The 20,179-nt window shown below is 40.4% G+C and overlaps 1 protein-coding gene across 3 annotated transcripts in view; it reads right to left on the bottom strand.

Moving 5' to 3' along the window:
* Positions 1 to 20,179, bottom strand: part of NCKIPSD (NCK interacting protein with SH3 domain) — a 98,146-nt gene that overhangs the window by 5,689 nt on the left and 72,278 nt on the right. For all 3 annotated transcript variants that reach the window (XM_088134236.1, XM_088134237.1, XM_088134238.1), the window contains 5 exons: positions 19,388 to 19,474; positions 17,008 to 17,146; positions 9,319 to 9,399; positions 7,523 to 7,651; positions 986 to 1,078 (listed from right to left, as the gene is read on the bottom strand). In XM_088134236.1, coding sequence (XP_087990362.1) covers positions 986 to 1,078; positions 7,523 to 7,651; positions 9,319 to 9,399; positions 17,008 to 17,146; positions 19,388 to 19,474 — 529 coding nt within the window. The remainder of the gene's footprint in view (positions 1 to 985; positions 1,079 to 7,522; positions 7,652 to 9,318; positions 9,400 to 17,007; positions 17,147 to 19,387; positions 19,475 to 20,179) is intronic.

The following is a 20,179-nucleotide window of genomic DNA, read 5'->3' as shown; positions in this document are numbered from 1 at the left end:
GGCTTTGGGAAAAAGCTCTGTTGAGTAGTATTAAACTAAAATCAGCCCTTGGCTGACAAGGTGCAAAGAACACAACTTTCAATCTGGAAAAGAACATAAACCAGAAATAAAGAACTACAATCTTCAAACAACATTTGAGGCAAAGTTTGTTGATTTAATTTTTCCTTTGTTTCAAAATGATATACACTTAACTCTTCACACACAAATATAGCCCTTCTGCTCCTAGAGGCATTAAACTGTACAAAGCTTTGCGAGGAAAGCATGGACACAGTGATATTAGGCTGTCTAGAAATAGAGCTTTCCAGATTTTAAATGAAGTGCTTTACTATAGGCTGTACAGATTCAGGAGATTTAACACAGAGCTCACTGCTGGAAAAAGTAATCCATGGTTCGACTAATTGAAAGATGAAGGAGGAGGGGGGAAAGAAAAGGATTCCCTAAGAAGCTAGACTGTACCTTTCTTGTGATACATGAAACATATATTGGGAAATGAATCAAGCTATCACACTGCTCATATATTGGACTGGAACATTTCACTGGGTGCAGAGCATTATTTTGAACCAAACCAGCCTGATGAACCTTATGAAGGACGGAGGCAGAATGCAGACTGCTTTTCAGTTGCTGTGGTTTATTACAACCATTAGGGCTGGATGTTTAGGAAGACATAGATATTCCGTTTTTTAGTTGTATGTCTGAGGAACCATGATCCCAGTGTTGCTGGGTAGAACTATGCCCAGGCAAATGATCTAGAAGGCCATTTACAAGCAGGCCATCTGGACAGTAACCAAGCCAGCATTTCAGCAGGTCAGCCTCTTGAGTGCAGATGCTGGCCTCGTTTTCCTGACCCAGACCTTTTAAAAGGCAGACATCTCCTGGAGTTGAGACCCTGTTTACCAACCCCTCTCTGCCTCTAGTTTCCTCAGACTGACTCTCCCACTACTTCTGTCACAAATTGGACAAATAATAGAACAGCAAATAACCTCACCTCCACGATTCAGAAGCAGTAGCAGTTTCTCTGTGAATGTTTTGATGTTAGAGTGCTTCTTCACAGTAACCATGATCACATTATGCTCTGGAACTAAGAAACAAGAAGAGGGTTTATTAGAAATGTCTGCCTGTTTGTTTGTCTGCCTGCTTCACTATGCCTTCAGATCCCATCAGTTGACTGATGCACATCCTACCTTGGTTATCTGGGCTGAGTTTGATCCTGAGTTTGTTATCCTCAGGGAAGTAGACAGTATTCTTGGGGCTGTAAGTTTGGCCATCTTGATATTACTCTGGGCTAGTCAAGGCTGCCTGGGAGATGTGTGGTTGAGTCTGGTTGGCGGTGAATGCATCTTTGAGGGGGGTCAGTTCTGCCATCCCTTAAGGAGACAGTGGTCTGTCCTGTCCTCAAGAAGCCATTCCTAGAGCAGACCATTTTGGACAACTTGTGCCCTGTTTCCAACCCTTCCTTTTTAGAGAAGGTGGTTGCCTTGCAGCTTCAAGGGCCCTGAATGAAGTGGGTTACCTGGACCCCTTCCAGCTGGGTTCAGGTGGCATATGGGACTGAAACTGCATTGGTTGCACTTGTGGATGACTTCTGGAGGGAGTGGGATGGGGGTAGTGCACCCATCCTTGCTCTCTTTGACCTCCCAGAGATCTTCAATACCATTAACCGTGGTATAATTCTGGACTGGCTCAGGGGGGTTAGGAGTTGGGAGCACAGCATTATGCTGCTTCTCCTCCTTTCTCAAGTCTGCCCCACAACTCTTCTTGTGTGGGGTGCTTCAGGGCTTGACTTTCTCCCCATTCTTACTTAACATCTACATGAAGCCACCAGATGAAGTCATTCGACAGCAGTCCAGAAGAGTGCAGTGCTAGGAACAGCTAAGATACTGCACAGAACCCTCAAACTCCCAGAGAGGTTGAAGAAGACACATACCACCCATAGGGGTGAGAGGGGATTTTGTTTTTATACACACACAGAGACAAACACAATAAGCAAATAAACCTTGATGTAAGCTCAGACAACTGACTTTCAATTGTGTTAGCTATTCAGCTGTAAAGTTTGGAACAGGACTGCTAGAGTTTATGGGTGTAAATGCAATGGAAGCTGGCAAGGTAGCCCCATCTAAGCCTCAGTCTTTAAAAACCAACCAACCAACCAACTTGATTATGGTTAGGTGCAGAGCCAGCAGATATGCATGTGCCCAGAGGAAGAACCTAATTTGTTTAAGACAATGCAGTGGTGGGTGGGAATGGCAGGTGGAAACTGTACTTATGCCTGTGAACTGTGGGTGCCACTATACTCCTTAAAGAGCGCCCCTCTGACTCCTGAGACTGGCTTGTATGTGCAAGTGCTGGGCGCCTGAATTGACTGCAGATGAGTGAGAGAGGAGCTGTCACTTCCAATCCTGCTATGGAATGCCTGGAAGTGAGGCAAGGAGGGACTGCATGATGGAAGTGGATTCCTTGCTGGCTGAGGAATTCTGGGAGTTGGAGCCCCACATCTTCAAGTTGCTAAGGTTGAGAAACATTGATTTAGAGTATTTGCCTCCCTCTTCCATTATTTTTGTCAAGGTTTGTAGCAGCGGCCTCAAGCTGAAAGCAGTTGTCTCCAAGATTCTCACAGAATTTTGTAGATCTGTAAATCTCACAGATTTACTGAGATTAAAAGGATACAGTTACAAGGATTTCAGCAATTGATCTATTTCCCATTTAGAACTTATTTATAGCATAATACATTTGAGCAGAGACTTTCTAAGTTTTTTTCGAATAGCCTTCCTGTGATCCATCAAGGAGGTGAGTCTTTTCAGTGGTAATGGCAAAGCTTGCAACTGTTTGTGGAACCATCCCCTGAATCTTTTTTCAGCTGGAACACATAATTGCACCTATATTTTATTTGTACAGCTATAACAATCAACAGCACTACTTTTAAAACATGTGTTTTTGTCATTATTGTGGTACACAGAACCTCAGCATTTGCTATTATCCATTCTCAAAAAACAGAAGTAGGTAACCCTAACTCTCATTTTAAGAGTCACAGAACAAAGCACAGAAATCTAAACTATAGAAACTTTGATATATTTATGTAAAGTGCTGGTGTTTCATTGCTGCTTTAATTTCAGAACAGGCAGTCCCGGTCTGCTTGTACAATGTTCATCAGGACTTACTCTAGACTTCTGCAATCTGAATATGCTCCAGCCAGGCTATTTGGAAATTATGGGAATTTTAGACTAATATATCTTTAAAAAATCCTATTTTGGCAAAGACTGGCTTATGCTGCGGAACTGTACTTGAAGACTTACGTTGTGACAAGCAAGCTGAAATTTCTCTAACTCTCCAGTCAGCAAATGACGTCTGATTAACTAAATAGCCGAAGTTATTCCCACAAGTATTTTAAAAAACTAAGCTCACCCACTCTTTTTCACTGCAGCAAATAAGAGGTATCCAGAAAGAGCTCAACCAATGCCCCACAGTGGTGGCCCACTGGTATTGCCTCTCCTTCTGGAATCAGCGTTATTGTGCCATACACCATGGGCATGACTTTTACAGAATCTGCAATGAAGATGTAGCAACAGATGACAGGATGCTGGGCAATGCCAGCAGCCCCTCTTCCTGCCTGTAAAATACTGTTTGAAGTGTTGTTTTTTGTTTTGCCTGCCATCTTAAAATCAAGTGAATAATGCGAATGACATTAGGAAGAATCAACAAGATGGCCTCTCCCCACCCTGATCCGAAGGGAAGATTTTTAATTAAAGGATTTTGTTAAGGTTATGCTTTATATCAGAGTTTTGTGTGTTTGATTTCCTGACAAAGTCTGCTCTACCACTTTGTAAAACTGCTTAAAGAAATATTTATTTGTTCTTGATATTTTTAAAATGTAAGCACTATTTGTAATACATTTATGAGTAAGATTTTGGTGATGGTTTGTTTTAATCTAGAATTCCTTTTGTTTTCTATATACACACATACATGGGCATCCTTACATAGCACAGATACCACATGTTTGAGTCTGTGTGCAGAGAGAGGGAGAGAGAGCATATTTTACAGATCTTTTTCTGCTATCAGAATTTGCAATGGCCCCAAATACTTTAGACAGACATTTAAAATAAATTTTAATTAGATACTCTGCTTCCATCAATCAGTCAGAGTAACATGAGAGAGCAAATCCAAGAGCCCCAGTGTACCCTGGGAGATGTACAAAGCAGGTCACTAAGACTTCTGCCAAGGAAGTCCATGTACCATCCTGAAGTAGCTGAACATAAAGTAGACTTTTCAGGCATTTAAATCCTGGATTCATAAGACTCAATGGATGGAGTGTTTCATTTAAACACAGACGTACAAAGTCCCAATAAAGAGACTGAGGATCTTTTAATGAGTGCCTGATTAGGAGACGTTTCAGTTTTCCACCATATTCCAAACAGAAAGAATAATTCCCAATGCTATGTGGTCCAGCAGGTGTAACTGGGTAATTTCTAATACTAAGCAGCACAATAAGGAAGAAAAAAATGAATAAAAGGGCAAAGAAAATGAACTTGATCCACTCACATGATTAATTCTATGTGTGCAAGAAAAAACCCCACATTACCATCCACATACTAATGATGTTTTTCCTTAACTATATAGCAAGTTGCTGGATATAGTAAGTAGTTTTTTATTCCCCACCCCACCTGTCATCCAAACGATGCAATGTGGGATGGCATCATTTGCAAATGCACTAAGCAATTAAGAAATGACACCTAACATTTAACAGTATGACAACTGCCAAATTGCCTGGGGTTAAGAGGTAAGCCAACATCATAGCACCTTTTGACCTGCTTTATTATTATTTTTAAAAAGTTTGCAGTCACTACCAGCCAGAATAACTTAAGCTGCTTCCCAAAAGGTTTGACTAGGCGGGAACAATGAAAGGACGACTCCAATGCTTCTACAATTAATGAGATTCACAAGGCACAGCAAGGGATAAGCAGAAAATGTGCCACTCACTAAAAGGAAGAAGATGCCTGGCTAACTGCAGAATTACACTGATAAGAGTCCTGTGAAATGCCCTCTCCCTTAAAGCAGAGGTTCCTGAAGTTTTAACCCATGCAACCCAGGCTTTGTACACACCAGTAGGACTGTGAGGTGGGTATTGGAAAATGGAAAGTGGTTCTGTTATAAGCAGAGCTGGAACCTTATCCCAGCATTCCAGCTCTGAATTTCTAGTTGCAAAATGAAAGATTATGAGACTATGAACATTCATGCTCTTACACACATGCTTTAGTCACAGGGGAAAGCAGCAGAAGCAAGGGAACATCTGATTCAAGATGAATCATTCCTATGGGATGAGAATGAAATGAGTGCACAGTAATACATTACTGAGGGTACAGTAGTACACGATAGCCTGTCAAAAGGCTAATTAAGAGGTGACACAGCAGAGGCTTATAAATAATCATGTGTGCAATTAAAACACAAAAATGTTTTTCCCCCTGCCCCCCCCCCCAAAATACTAGAACACAGATTCATTTGGTGACTGTTGGAGAGATTCAAATCAAAGAGATAGTTCTTCATTTAAAATATGGTTAACTGCAGAACATGGTAGCTGCCATAGACTTTAAAGGGTGTTAGGCAAATTCATGAAGGATGTAGCTACCTAGTCATGACGGGTATGTGCTCAAATCCAGGATTAAAAGCAGTGGGCTTCTTGGGCTCTAGAATTTTGTTCTAATTCTGAAACCCAAGAGGTAGCTACGCAGCCATGTATCCTTTGCATGTGGAGAAAGTTTTAATGAGAAATTTCCTTAATAAAGAAATTTTATATCTCTAGATAAAAGGATTTTTGGGGAGAAAAGAGATATATAGGAAACGGACAGGAAGGCAACAATATCCTGACCCAGTGTCTGGACTTCGTTCAGGTCTGGGTGGGGAGGAACAGACTCAGGTTCAATCCTGCCAAGAAAGAGTGCTGTGGCTGTCTGGACCCTTTGGATCTGGGAATTTTTCACCATTTGTCTTGGATAGGGTGGGACTTCCCCATTCAAGACTAGTGCGCAAGGTGGGGGTCTTTCTGAAGTCACAGCTATTGCTTGAGGAGCGGTGGCAGCTGGGGTCAGGAGGGCTTTTGCACAGGTCCATCTTGTGTGCAAGCTGTGCCCATTCCTTCAGATGGCCATTCACATCCTAGTCACCTCATGGATGGACTATTGCACACACTCTATGTGGGGCTGCCCTTGAAGAACACTCAAAGATGCAGCTGGTCCAAAATGCAGTGGCACAGGCAGTGATAGCTACATCCATGTGTCATTGTTGCCCCATGAGCTGCATTGGTGGCCAGTTGACTTCCAAGTGCAATTCAAGATCTTGATTGTCACCTATAATGCTCTTCCTGGCATAGGGCTTGATTATTTGAGCAACCACTTGTTTCTACCCATCCAGTAAGACTGGGCAGAGTACAGGTGCTCTGGGTCCCTTCTGTCAAGCAATGTACTCTAGCAGGACCCTGGAAGCTTATCTTTTCTGCTGCAGCACCTGCCCTCTGGAATAGCATCACCCCAGTGATTCACATGGCTTCCACCCTACAAGAGTTCCCCAAGTCTTGGAAAACATGGTTGTACCCCACATTTGGGATTAGGTTGGTTGCTGAGCCCTTGGTGGAGTTTTTGTTATGTAACATGTATTTTGTCTGGATGCACATGTTCTTTTCCTTCAAATTGTTTTCTTTTAATTATGTAAGCCACCCCAAGTCATTTGGATTTGAGCAGCCTTCTAAATCTAAATAAATAATACACACAACATTCCAAATAAAATCAACATAGTCATTCTAGCTAAACTAATCATTTATTGCCTCCTTGAATAAACTCTTGGATTTCAGTGGATGTTCAATTCATTGCAGAGAAGATGGTTGGAGACAGATGACCTGGGCCTCCTGCATGGGAGTTCACAGGCAGGCCCTCATGGTCTCTCTTCTTTTCTCCTCTTTTTCTGAGTGCTTCTCCTCAATTTTATAGAATGTGAAAGAAAGCCAACCTCTTGGGGTAGATTGACTGTTGCTTTCCCCAGTTACCATGTTTCATTTATGATATCCTGGGTTTAGCCAGCAAATCATAAACTATCTAGGAGTTAAACCCACCTTTCTAATAACCTTTAATGGCATTATAAAGATACAGTGTATTTTTCCCCAGTTTTGCCTGTGTAGAAATGGGACTACATGGAGAGGGTCTTTTGGGAAACAACCACAACCTCCCTCAACATTGGGACGATTTATCAGATGCTCTGGGGGCACTAGGATGCCATACCAAGGCTGGCTGTTTATCTCAGGTGGGATTGGCTGGTGAGTTCAGGAAAAGCTTAAGCCTTTCTTAAGAATGGCTTCCTTTCCTTTTCCTTCCCTTAAGAAGAAAGCCCTCCTACTTTCAGAATTCTGAAGCACAAAATATCCCTTATTCTACAACATGTGCAAGTTCAGGCTGTTTGCAGGTCAGCATATGACAGAGAAAAGAAGTTTCACATTCATTGAAATCCCAATATAATCTCAGTTGGTAAAACTACCACCACTGACCTGGAATGTGAAGATTAAAAGCCAGAAGAACATTAATGAACAGATCAGGCAGCTGGTCTGTGTTATCTGATGGCAATCCATCCTCAATCACATTTAATAGGAACTGAATAAATTGGGAATTGAGATGCTCTGTGAAAAAGAGAAAAACACAGACATTGCATTTTTACATGGATTGGATTAACTCCAGCATGAGATGGATGTTAACCTTACTGGTTAAAACCAGCCATTCTTGGAGCTAGCTGGCACATGATTAAGGTGGTGAGATATGTAGGAGACAAATTACGTTTATTTGTAGACCTGTACCTATGAACTCAAATCTCCTGAGGAATATCTCTAGAGCAGAGGGAGAGGGAGGACACAGTTTGGAGGGGAGAATGATATGCTCTAGGGGGGCATATCAAACCAATACTTTATTCACTACTGTTTTTCTTGTATCCCCATACACAGTTGCAATTTCTACTATCTATTTCTCAATTTGAGAAAAAAAGAATTTGGGGGAGATTGATGGTTAAGCAAGTTTCCCCAACTTCTGCCTGAAGCCCACACACTATTTCTGTTACTGCAGATTCAGCAAAGATTTCCACTCCAAAACTGAACTCTATGCCATTGAGGAACAGACATCTTCTTGAAAGTGATCTGTATGCCAGGGATAAATCTCTTTATCTACTGCATCACAGGCACATATTTACCTATCCCACAATAGTCTGTCTAGTTACAATTAAGCCTAAACTCTAGCCACCCATCATTGTTTGCTATATCTATTATGAAAGCTCTACACCTCATGTGAATAAAATTATCTTAAGAAAACAATTGTAGGATCACACCAAGATAAAACAGCAAAGCCAATAAAAGCAGAGGTCTTTGTTTACTCTCTTATATTGTCCAGCTTGGCATATGTTGCTCCCAAAATTCCAAGGGGAATTGACATCTTCTTTAATACTTCCCTGCTGCCCCAAAACTGCTATCTGTTCTGCCAGTCAAACAGTTTGATGGTGAAGGGCTACCTGGATCAGTGCTTGGAAGATAAATCGGTGATTTATTGCTTTTTCTTGTTGGTGAGGAAAAAACTAAAAAAAATTACAATCCAGATATTCTAGTTTGGCCTTTAAAAAACTCTTATTTCTGGTTAGCAAGTTGCCCTATACTATAAGCCTGCCCTTTGCTTTTTCTGAAGTGTCCCCAAAACTATCATGGTATTTTTATATCTATTCACTGCAATAAACAAGTAGCTAATTTTAGTTCTAATACAACATTAGAAATTTATTTTATTTATGGTTCTTTTGTACTGCTTGATAGCCTAGGTTCTCTTGATGTTGTGTATTAGAATGTTTGTGGAATGGATGGATTAAAAATATAACACATACATCTGAAGTACAATGCAAATAGTTTAAAGAACACCGGGATCCATCCTAGAGCTTGTTCTAGAAGCCAGATAGATGCTGTCACAAGCTCTGATTTGCATAGTTTCTGTTAAGGACTTAAGTTACTTTATCATCCTTAGGGTACTTTCCCAGTTAGTAAGAGAGATCTGGAAATATTTCTGCAGGAAATTTGAGCAATCTTAGGGGAACTGAACTCAACGCACGAACAAAAATAGATAAGGTTTCCTTTAGGTGGACTCCTTCCTGCTCTCCTAACCTTTTGTAAGCTTTCTGGCAGCCTTTTCCCAGACTGTGAAGAAGAGGCTCTGATCAAACTGTCTCCATTTAATTATAGGTAGACAGAGTACAAGAAACCAGTTCTATTAAATGGATGCTTGCCACCTACTTCTCCATTATGGTGGAAATCATTCTCACCATAGTGATGGTATGGTAGAGGTTCTCCCATACAAAATATCATCGCCAGCACCAATGCAGAGTAGCACATCTTCTGATGGTCTGGAAAAAAAACAAAACACAGCACAGTGGCTTAACTCGAACAATATTGGCATGGTAGAGTGACGTGTATTCACACCCTCAGAACCCACCATATTTTTCTGTACAGAACCAGTCTTCTGCTGGACACCCATACAGCCACAACTGAAAAGTACATGTAACAAATGCAAAAGATTTAAACACATATGCACATTTTAAATTCTTACATATCTCAGTATGAGGAGATAGCGTATACTAGGCCACAACAACCACAAGGAAGCCTTGAGTGTAAATGCTCTACAATATGTATCAGATTAAAGAGCAACATCTGAAAGTTAAATGAAACCTCATTTTTTTTACAGGCATTTCTTGTCACCCACAAAACTAGTAGCTCACCATTAGCCCCGAGTCAAATTTTGTCTGCAAACAGGGCTGGAGGATGATAGCAAAGCAAACAGTTTGCATGCAGGCCTCTAAACAACACTGGAAACATTCCTGCCAGAATAGTTACTACCAGCCAATGCCAACATTTATGGCCTAAATAGGCCAATGTTTGAAAGCTGGTGTACGTCATCATCATATGCTCCTAATTTGGTTAAAACTTCAAAGACGTTTCTTCTGTCTGTCAAGCCACAGGGGTAACTCCTCTCCAGCACATTAAGAAGCACTACCTGTTCTAGGATCTAGCAACGTCTTGGAGTGCTCTACACTAGCTTATTCTATAATAAAACCAATTATGCCTTTCCTGGCACTCTTTTACTAAAGCATTCAGATGGCATATTTCTATTTTGAATGACCCTTTAAAAACATCCACAAACTTTATTTAGATCACTGACAAGGCTGGCTAAACAGTAAGGTAAGTAGACGGGTTTATGGCATGGCTAAGCAACTAAATCATATTCCAACCCATCCTAGTCTGCTGCAAATACAGGATAATTATTTTCTTAGCTGCTTGTTGGCTGGGCAGAAATTGTGGCCAGTTGGATGGCTGCCTGTTTCCACATGTGTCTTAAAGCTTAAGCGCCTACAAATCTATGCACACTCTCTTTACAAAATAAGGTACGGCAGGTGGAGTAAGTTAATGCTGCAGACTGCACTCCTGGAGAAGATATGCTTTATGGCACCTGATGAAGACCTGGCCCTTTGAGGGGTGATTCTGAGTATGTGGATTATGAGGTTTTATTTCACTCCTGCTGACATGAACCACATTTCCCCCCGTGTTAATTTCCACTTTTATTCTGCTTTGATCATTTTTGCATATTTCCAAACTGTCAACTTCCAGCAGGAAGATAAGCACAATAATTTAAAATAAATAAATAAAAATTAAAAACAGTTCCCCATATAAAGTACATTAGCACAAACATATCCTCTAGCTATAATTTAAGTGCTTTTCCTAAAGCAAGGGAAAGATTTTCTGTGGGAAAGACCAGCACAGGCAAACATGAGTAGAAATCTTCTGAGATTCAGTAACGTTCCAGGTGTGCATTTCTGCTTCCTTCCAAAGCACATACGGATCTCATGCATCAACCTGTCCCACAGCCTGCTACTACAGCATAATTTTCACATCCAGTGCGTATGAATGCTCCACAGAATCACAGCCACTGTCTTTCCTGAATCTTAATTAGTTGGTATGTTTCAACAGGGCTTTATGTAAGAAACGCTGCATGAGAGGCATATGGCCACCAAGAAACACACTCCACCCTATTTATAAGAGATCATTAAGTCAAGTAGAAATGTACAAAGTCGAGGCATTATATGCAGTAATGAATAATCCAATAAAAGTTATTTAAGTACAGACTGATCTTCAGGTTATGAATCTTACAAGATGACTAGCATAAATTTGTCCATTTCCTGACCATTGTGTTATTTCGTTTCACTCTGAGTTGGCATGGCTATCACTCTCCATGAGTTGGCACTACGAGTCAGACAGATATATACTGTTTGTGGCAGGATTGACCCAAGTTTTTTGGAAAACTTGAAAAGAGGTTAGAAAAGTCCTATGCTTTGGATGCATTCCCTTTGTTCTTACATAAGCAGAACAAGGAAACATGTTGGCTGGGGAATTCTGGGAGTTGAAGTCTACACATCTTAAAGTTGCCAAGCTTAAAAAACACTGCTCTATACCATTCACCCACTCAGCATATGCCATTTTTAAATTGTGACTGACTGGACTTCCTCCCAAAAGAAAAGGCCTGGGGAGAACAAAGTCTGGGAAGTTCATCTGAAAGTACTTCAAATGCTGCATGCTAGAGATGGTGCTATCTAATCTTCCCCTTTGGAAAAGGCCAACACGTGCCCTGCTCTTCACATTTCCTGGAAAGGAAAGGAATGAACTTCTAGTGAACAATCTGAATTAATGCTGACCCCCGACCCATTCAGTTATTGTATTTACAACTTCCCCCAATTTACATGTATATTTTTCCCAAATAAGTGATTTGGTGGCACTTTCTGAGTGAAAAATGATAAATGTGGGAGGATTCTGGTCTACTGTTGCTCACTATAGAATACATTCTGGCAGACTGCATCATCCCCCCCCCCCGACACCTGTAATGAATTTCTTTTCCAGCTCTAGACCTACTGACTTATCACTGTAGCAAGTAACTGTTTTTCAAAGTGAATGGATGACAACTAGCAGCTGACAGACCACATCTGGGTCTCCTGCCAGCTTCTCTGAGTCCTTCACCTGTTATGTCGGTCTCTACAGGCAGATACCTGTAGAGACAAAAAACTGAGGGGGGGGGGGACTTTGAATTCTACTCATTTAGGGTCCTGGATATCCCTCACAGCAGAGGAATGGAAGCAGGAGCCTTCAGTCAGTTAACAAAACATTGCCAGAATTTTTAGCCTATGGAATTAATGCTTCTCTGGTCACGCTATCTGAGCTGAGCCAGGATGGAACAAACCAGGTTTCTATGAACAAACATTCCATACTACAAAAAAAAGCTAGTCTTCTCCAATACAGGGCTTCAAGCATACTGCTTTCACTGTAAGGCAATTCAAGTATAAAATATATCAATACATTTTGCTGTTATGTTACAAAACCCAGTAGCTGTTACTTGCTGAAGAGGGAAAGAGCAGTAGTAATTAAAGATCAGGAAGAGTTACATCAAAACACTAGAACTTCAAAAGATGCGCAGCAGATAAGTCAGTGTAATTATTCTATAAATGCTGAGTTCATTAATATGAAATTACAAGATTTATTTTAGTTAGTTAAACTTTGAGGAAATAGAGTGTCCCAAGCAAACCTCTCTGCAAAAGACAAGGCTGCTTGTTGCACCACGGGTGTATTAAAAAAGAGGGAGGTTGCAAACAATTCTAGGGAGAAAACAGCAATCAACTGTATTCATTTTGAAGTTATAATACTGCAAATCACCAGGGGACTCTGCTGCCGATATCAGACAAAATGCACACAGCTGAGCCAGTTTTCAGAAGTGCTTGAAAAATGCATTTCCGACAGTTTTGAGTCAACATCAATAATTTCTGAACTTAACTATACAGTACATCTTACATGACTTTAAGTGCTACAAAAGGAGTTTGTTTTACAGCAAGGAGAGGATGGGTGAAGTTCAAGAAAGCAAGACTAACGCTAAAGCTATGTGTGCATTCTACGGTGACTTGGGCCGGCTGATGTAGCGACTGGATTACAACTGTTCTAGTTAACTGGGCCTTGCTGTATCTGACAGAAAGCTTTCCAGAAGGATACTCTAAAGCTCTGCAGCCAGCAGCAAACAGCAAAGAAACTCTCTGGGGCAAATTAACTCAAGCAGGAAAACTGGGCGGCAGCCATATTGCCTGTGTCGGCAGAAGTGTCATCAAAATCATCTAGGATCTAGTGTTTTAGCATCCTATGTTTCTCTTTAAAATTGGGAAGGGTCCTACAGAATAGCTACTGCTGACTGGGCACCAATCTTAGTTGCTTGAGAGTCAGCAAGGATTACCTGGGTCTCTGCTAGCCACAAAAGGGATTAGACACTGCAGTCTATCAGAAGATGGATCAGCCTCGATTCCCAAGTTGCTAGCACCAAAGTAAGTTTCTATCACTACAACACGCAAAGTCATTTTTCATGAGAAATTTTGTTTACAGTTCTTTGACAGCAACAGGAAAAAAAAATCATCCAAGCACTGTTACAAAATAGCTCTTAGAAAGGAATGAAAGCAGCACAAAGCGCTTGCCATCTTTTCCTGCTTATTCAATGCTATAGCGTTCGCAGTCCTCTTTCTTTGCAAATTGTTATTTCAATTGAACTGCCATTTGAACATCAATGAAAGAGACATGATCATTTTGGCCATCAAAGAACATGTGCCAATCAAGGTAAGGCTCTCTAGCACATTAGCAGTGGCATGCATGCAAGGTAGATGTAACTCATAACCATGAAAAAGACAAGCTTTGATTAGAAAATGAATATGGCAAGGAGCAAACAGAGAGATACGTTTTCTGAAACTGATACCTCAGACACAGGACATGTGTGGGATTCATATTCCAGCCTTGTGTGCCCCTCTGCTAACAGATTTGAACTGCTGGGTACTGAAAAGCAGGATTAAAATGTAAAAGTAGTAACAGGAGTAAGAAGATGGGGGTGATTATAATGCTGCTATAAATTCATGCCATCTAGGAAGCAAATACCAACCACAAAGCCAGAGCCTGACACCGAACAGATGGAAGGTTCTACCATCAAGAAAGTACCAAGAGTCCAGCACAAATGCAAAAACAACACAATTTTGTGTGAGCTTAACTGGATATGCAGGTGGGACTTGGAAAGAAAGGAAAAGGGGGAAAATAAAGACACAACGAGGCCTCCACTCATCTGGCTGCCCAACAGCCAAATACAGATGTGTAAAAGAATATAAACACTGAATGGGTGATGGCAGGAATTTCTTGGAAGAAAAGACTGAACACAGCAGAATGCCACGGCCTGGCGTCAGTGAGGGATGCAACGGAACCCCACCTTTTAGATGGCAGCAAGCCAGGACGCCTCTCAAAGCAGAGGCAAACGTCCCGCTAAAATGAAGTGTCACAGCATCATTTTTAAGCACCACTATCAATCAGCAAAGAGAAATAGCCTCCCAAGAGTTCTGCAAACAAACGTAGAAATACTTGCTCTTCCGACATGGCAGACAATCAATAAACTCCTGTGATAGAAAGAAAACTAGTGTGTATTAGTGTGTGTGTATGTGTGCACACACCCACACACAGCAAATCTCAAAGGACGTGCATAAAAGATTCTGTATCCAGTACTGGGATCAGAATGTATTACAGAGCAGTGATACGGGTGTGTGAAAAGCTAGTTCCCGCAGCTGCGCAGGGCTTTGTATTCAAAGGATGCTTTAGAATGCATCTCATCTGTCTGCGACTTCTTCAACCCAACACATCTTCTCCAGAGAAAGGCGTGGCTGCTTCAAGGAGTTGCACACAGGTGCTACATTCATGCTCCCGTACCGCAAAGCACCTGTGTGTCTTTGAATATGAAGCACTGCATAGCCCTACACCATCCTGCCGCTTCTTCAGGCTTTCCCTTTTCATTTTGGTAAGGCTGTCCACCAGATATTTCTACTTGCAGGGAAGAACAGTCTTGATGGCCAGAATCAGAACCAGATAGAGCTGGGGTCTGATCAAATAAAATGTTCTCATGCCCTAGCTCAGCCTCTGCTTCTGTCATATTCTTCTGCTTGCAATGGAGAAAGATCATTTTACTGTCTTATCAACCCTATCTTTGATATTTTGGGCAAATGCACGCTAACGGATCCTCTTAAAAGGTTTTCATCTGAAAGTTTTTTCTTAAAAGGAAAGTACACTAACGCAGCTGATCATGTTTATTAAAATATTCTATTTACTGTATATCCTAGATAGAAGTGTCATTCCTATTAAACCAGATTTTTTAGCGATATGCCATTTAAAATAAAAATAACATATCTAATTAAAAGATTGTGGGTTTTTTTGGTCCTGACAACAAGACAACGATGTCCTCAGTCAAGCTGAACTCTTGGCAACTCCATGCATGAGGTTTCCTTGGCAGTGCTATGAAGTGGCTTGCCCCTGCCTTCTTCCAGGATGTTTTTTCAACCTCTCCATCCAGCTACCAGCCATGGAGTTCCAAGCTGGTCTCCTATTCAAGTACTAACTGGAGCTGACCCTTCTTAGCTTCTGCTGCTAACTGCTGAATCTGTAGCCAATGTATTAAAAAAACAGTTATGACAAAATTTCCATGTTTTTATTAACTGCTAATAATTGTATGTTCAGCAATGCTGTATGAATGTTCCCCCAAGTGCTGGACACCTATGATCTGTCTATCAAATGCTAATGATGGCATCTTTCAGAACCTTGCTTTCAAAGCTAAAGTCCCACATAAAATTACTCAAGAGTTTCAGAATCCCACCTTAAAACAACCCTTATGGCTTCTTTATGTCCTCCTACTCTAAAATAGTGTCCCTTCTTTTTTTAACTCCCCCAGTCTGGAAAAAAAGTTGTGTTCTAGCTATATCCATGCCTTCATCTTCTTTTCTCCATAATAGTACATAATTGTTGGTGGGCCATCAGGAACAAAGATGTTCCCCTCGGAAAATTACTGCTAAAACTGATTGTCACCAAAAAATTCATAGAGTCATGGAGTTGGAAGGGGCCATTTAGGGCATTAAATCAAACCTGCTGCCCAGTTCAGGGATCCAGAACAAGGCATCAGATGACTCTGTCTGAACAGATCCAATGATGGGGAGACAACCCCCCCCCCCCGCATCTCTGGGTAATTGCTTCCATTGTTAAACTGCTCTTAATATTATGAAGGTTTTTTTCTATCAGAATCTACCTTCTTTTAACTTAATCCATTGTTCGGTCTCCTGCACTCTCAAACATGAGAATAGATCTTGACCTTCTACGAGATATCCTTCCAGGTATTTAGACAGTGCTATCATTTCTCCCTCCCTTCCTCTTTTTTAAAAGATTAAACATACCACCAATATTCCTAGTTTGTAGTTCCCAATTATCCTCACTGCATTTCTCTGATCCTATGCAAGTTTTTCTGTATCTTTTTTAAGGCGAGGTGTCCAGAACTAGACACAGTCCTCAAGGTAGGATCTGACCAAAGCAGAAAAATGAGACAATTACTTCTTATAATTTGGAATTGTACTTCTGTTGATGCAGCCGAAAATTGCATTTGTCTTTTACCCACACATTTGGTTTTTATTTCTGAAGTGAACTCTGCACTTATCTCTGTTAAATTTCATTCTGTTACTTTCTGCCCATTTCTCTAACCCACCAAGATCGTTTTGATTTTTATTTCTGCCTTCTAGGAAAAATGCTAGGATGAAAAAAAGTATGTCTACAGCATTCCTATAATCTATTAAAGAAGTTACCATCATACTCTTTAATCTCATTTTTTCCCTTGCTACCTGTATCACAGATTGTTGAAGAAAAGGAAGAGATTCTAATCGAAACCTTTACTACTATTCATTAGTTAAATCTATATCTAGATTTTCCAGCAAATAGTGTTCCGCACAGACCATCCTTTCAATTACTGCAATACAGTTTGGGAATATATTCCTTAAAAGCCTTACAATAATGTGACATATCACCAGTAGCCAAAAAATCTGCATTCTTTCTGAGTTATAGGAAGATTTACTGTATAACATATGCCTCACCTTGGGTATGAGTCTGCATATCTCGGGCTAGCTCCATTGGCAGAACAGAATTAACCAGAGCAGAAATAATAGCAGCATCCAAATTGCACATTGCTCCAAAACATTTCAGAAGCAGCAGGCGTAATGGAACTCTGTGCTCCTTAAGAAGAAAATTGTTTTTAATTAACAAAATACCCAGCTATAAATAATGCATGTTTCTTTTGCTTGTTATTCAGAAAGTGAAGCAGTCCATGTAAACTCAGGAAACAATTCCTCTATGCTGATTGCAATAGTTTCAGTAAGCACATCCTTATGGGATGGCCATTCAGAACATCAGAAATTGTAAAGATACCAACATTTGATCACTGCATATTTTTTTGTCCTATTTTTCATAAATTCTGCTGTTCTCTCTTCTTGACATAATGTTCAATATCAAAGAACTATTAGATCTCTTGGCCATCAACCTGTCAATTGGCAATACAAAGTGGTTTATGTAAGTTTCACTTAGAATCTGCTTTTAATCAAAGTAATATTAATCAATAGTATTCAAAGTATTATTAAAATCCATTTAATAACTCATCTTGTTTTTCTTGAATTTTGCTGCCTAGGTAAAAGTTAAGTACTTCTAAGGATCTTATCACAGTTAACCTGGCTCACACTAGTTTTTGTGAATTTTCCAGTATTCCTGAAATTCCACAGAATTCCTCTGCGTTCAGTCTAAACTAGTACCCTTTATATCGTACTTACAGCTTAATCTATATTCCAGTCTGTTACCCAAAATAGCCTAAGTCACAACACAGAACACAATTGTCAATCATTCCCAAATGTGGTTCTTTCTTATGCATAAAACTTTGAACTTGCCCCTGTAGGATTGTCATTAGCTCAACAAGCCTAGGATCCTTCAATTTCTGTGAATCCAAGTCACTACTGGAAACACTGTTGAAACCTATAGTGAGCCCTGGAACACTGTGCTGGAAGCTTCTCTCCTGCCTTATGTAGATCCTGCCAGTGAATCTTCATCTCCAAGACCAAAGTATATAGGTCCAAAGGAAGACTATTCCTCAAAGGAAAGCTTCTTACTTTATACTAGCAAGTTAGTTCCTTCAGAATTATCCATCTGCAGGCCAACTGTCTTTGAAGAAATGTTAGGACTGATCAGGTATTTTAGATTTGGTAAGCCTGTTATTTGTTGGTCTAGAAATATAAGCTATTAATCATACTGCTATCTTGTATGGCAGTTCATGTTCTGGATTCCCTCCACCAACTGTTACATTGTGACTGCAGTTCCAAGGACAGCATGGCCTTGGGAACTGTAGAAGTTGCAGTCTAAACAAATTCAGGAGGTGCCAGGCTGGGGGACTCCAGGTTAAAGAAAAAAAGGCAAAGTAGCTTTGATCCCAAATATGGTGAGCTAAAGAGAGTATTTGCATGTGCCTTTGAGTCAGCCTTGACTTCTGGAAACTAACTGCCTGGACAAGTCCCTGCAGTTTTCTTCGCAAAATTTTTTGGAAGTGGTTGGCCCTTGCCTCCTTCCTAGGGCTGAGAGAGAGTGACTGGCCCAAGGTCACCTAGCTGGCTTCATGCCTAAGGCAGGATTAGAACTCCTGGTCTCCCAGTTTCTAGCCTGATGCCTTCACCACTACACCAAACTGGCTCTCAAAGGGAGTATTTAGGCCAGGCTAAACTAGCAGTACTCATTCAGAGTGGAATATGACAGGAAAGGATTTGGGGAGGGGGGCTCAAAGGCAAACTCCATCATGTTCCTTTGCACACTTGATTTCCTTCCTTTGTCCCAGGGAAGTCTCATAACCCAATTCCAACCCAATGCTGTTTACCAATGCACAGATGTGCCTCAATTAAGCAAGGAATGGGAACAACCTGGCAAAGTTCCCAAAGCATCTGTGGAAATCCTTCCTTCCAATGACAACAAGGCTGCTGCTTCTCTTCCTTAGTGGTGCTTTTTAAAACAGGGCAGCTAAATCTTTCAAATTCAGATATTAATTATTTCTACTTTTGGGGGAAAACAAAGCATGCATATGACCCCAAATGTTACTGGTGTTTCCATCCATTTTTTCCTGATATAGTGAGTCCAAAGCAAACTTTGAGAATACTCTTTTGTTTTAGTATGCTGATTTCAGACTTCCTACTTCAGCCACTGCTCTTAGACTTTGACCACTGGTTCATACTTTAGAGTAGGGCTGCCTTGCCTGCTAGTTTTACTAATTAGTCAGATTGATTGGAGATACGCTTAAAATAAGAAAGCTGGAGATTGTGAGGGGAAGGAAGAGCATCCTTATAGCAAAGCTGTCTTACTTGTATGTTAAAATTTATTGATATACAAGTAAGAATTAAACTATTCAAGGTTCAATCAAACTTATACACACTCAAAGCAGTGTCATACCATCTGGTAATATGCCACAAGGGATAACACTGATTCAAACTCATTCTTCCTGCACATCTTCTTGCAGACTTCTGGATCTGCATCTGTCTGTAAAAACAAATGAAAAAAAAAAATCAACATTCAGAATAGAGTAGCAAAGGCAGAGTTATTCCAAAATCTAGTCTTTCAATTTCCAACATCAGTAGTGCTAACACTGTATGTACATTAAAACAGACTTTGCCCAAAATAATGGTTTCACACGTGTTTAACATTCTCTCTCTCTCTAGCTACAAAAGCACTGAAAGGCGAAATAAAGCCATAAATGATTAATGGGTAACACTTCTCCTATTTTATATACAGTCTTACAAGAATAAATATCTGAGAAGCCTTGGAATACAGGTAGTGCCCAGTGTAAGAACGAGTTCCATTCCCAAGGTCTGTCCTTACGTTAAAATTGTATGTAAGCCGGAAGAGTATTATTGTATAATACTATATAAGTAGTATTGTGTAATGAACTCAAACCATTGGGTATTTACCTCGAATCATTGTGTATTTAACTCGAATTTTGCTGCAATAGGCTCCGTTCTTAACTATGGGTCATGCATGCTTAAACCGGGCATTCTTAACCTGGGAATTATCTGTAACCATATGAACAATTTATTTGAAAAAGAGCCAAACCCAGCTGAAAGATGAACATTATTATTCACTTGGAGGGAATTAAAAATTGTCTAATGAGCTTGACAATTATTAGAACATTTATTCTGACTATGCCTGAGATGTGTTAGCCTAAGAGGCAACAATACATTATTTCGG

The sequence above is a fragment of the Python bivittatus genome, unplaced genomic scaffold (assembly GCF_059951505.1).
Source record: "Python bivittatus isolate LINGU-HERP-01145 unplaced genomic scaffold, Pbiv_v1 ctg000080_np1212, whole genome shotgun sequence".
Classification (NCBI taxonomy): Eukaryota; Metazoa; Chordata; class Lepidosauria; order Squamata; family Pythonidae; genus Python; species Python bivittatus.
This window is presented reverse-complemented; position numbering and strand designations above follow the sequence as displayed.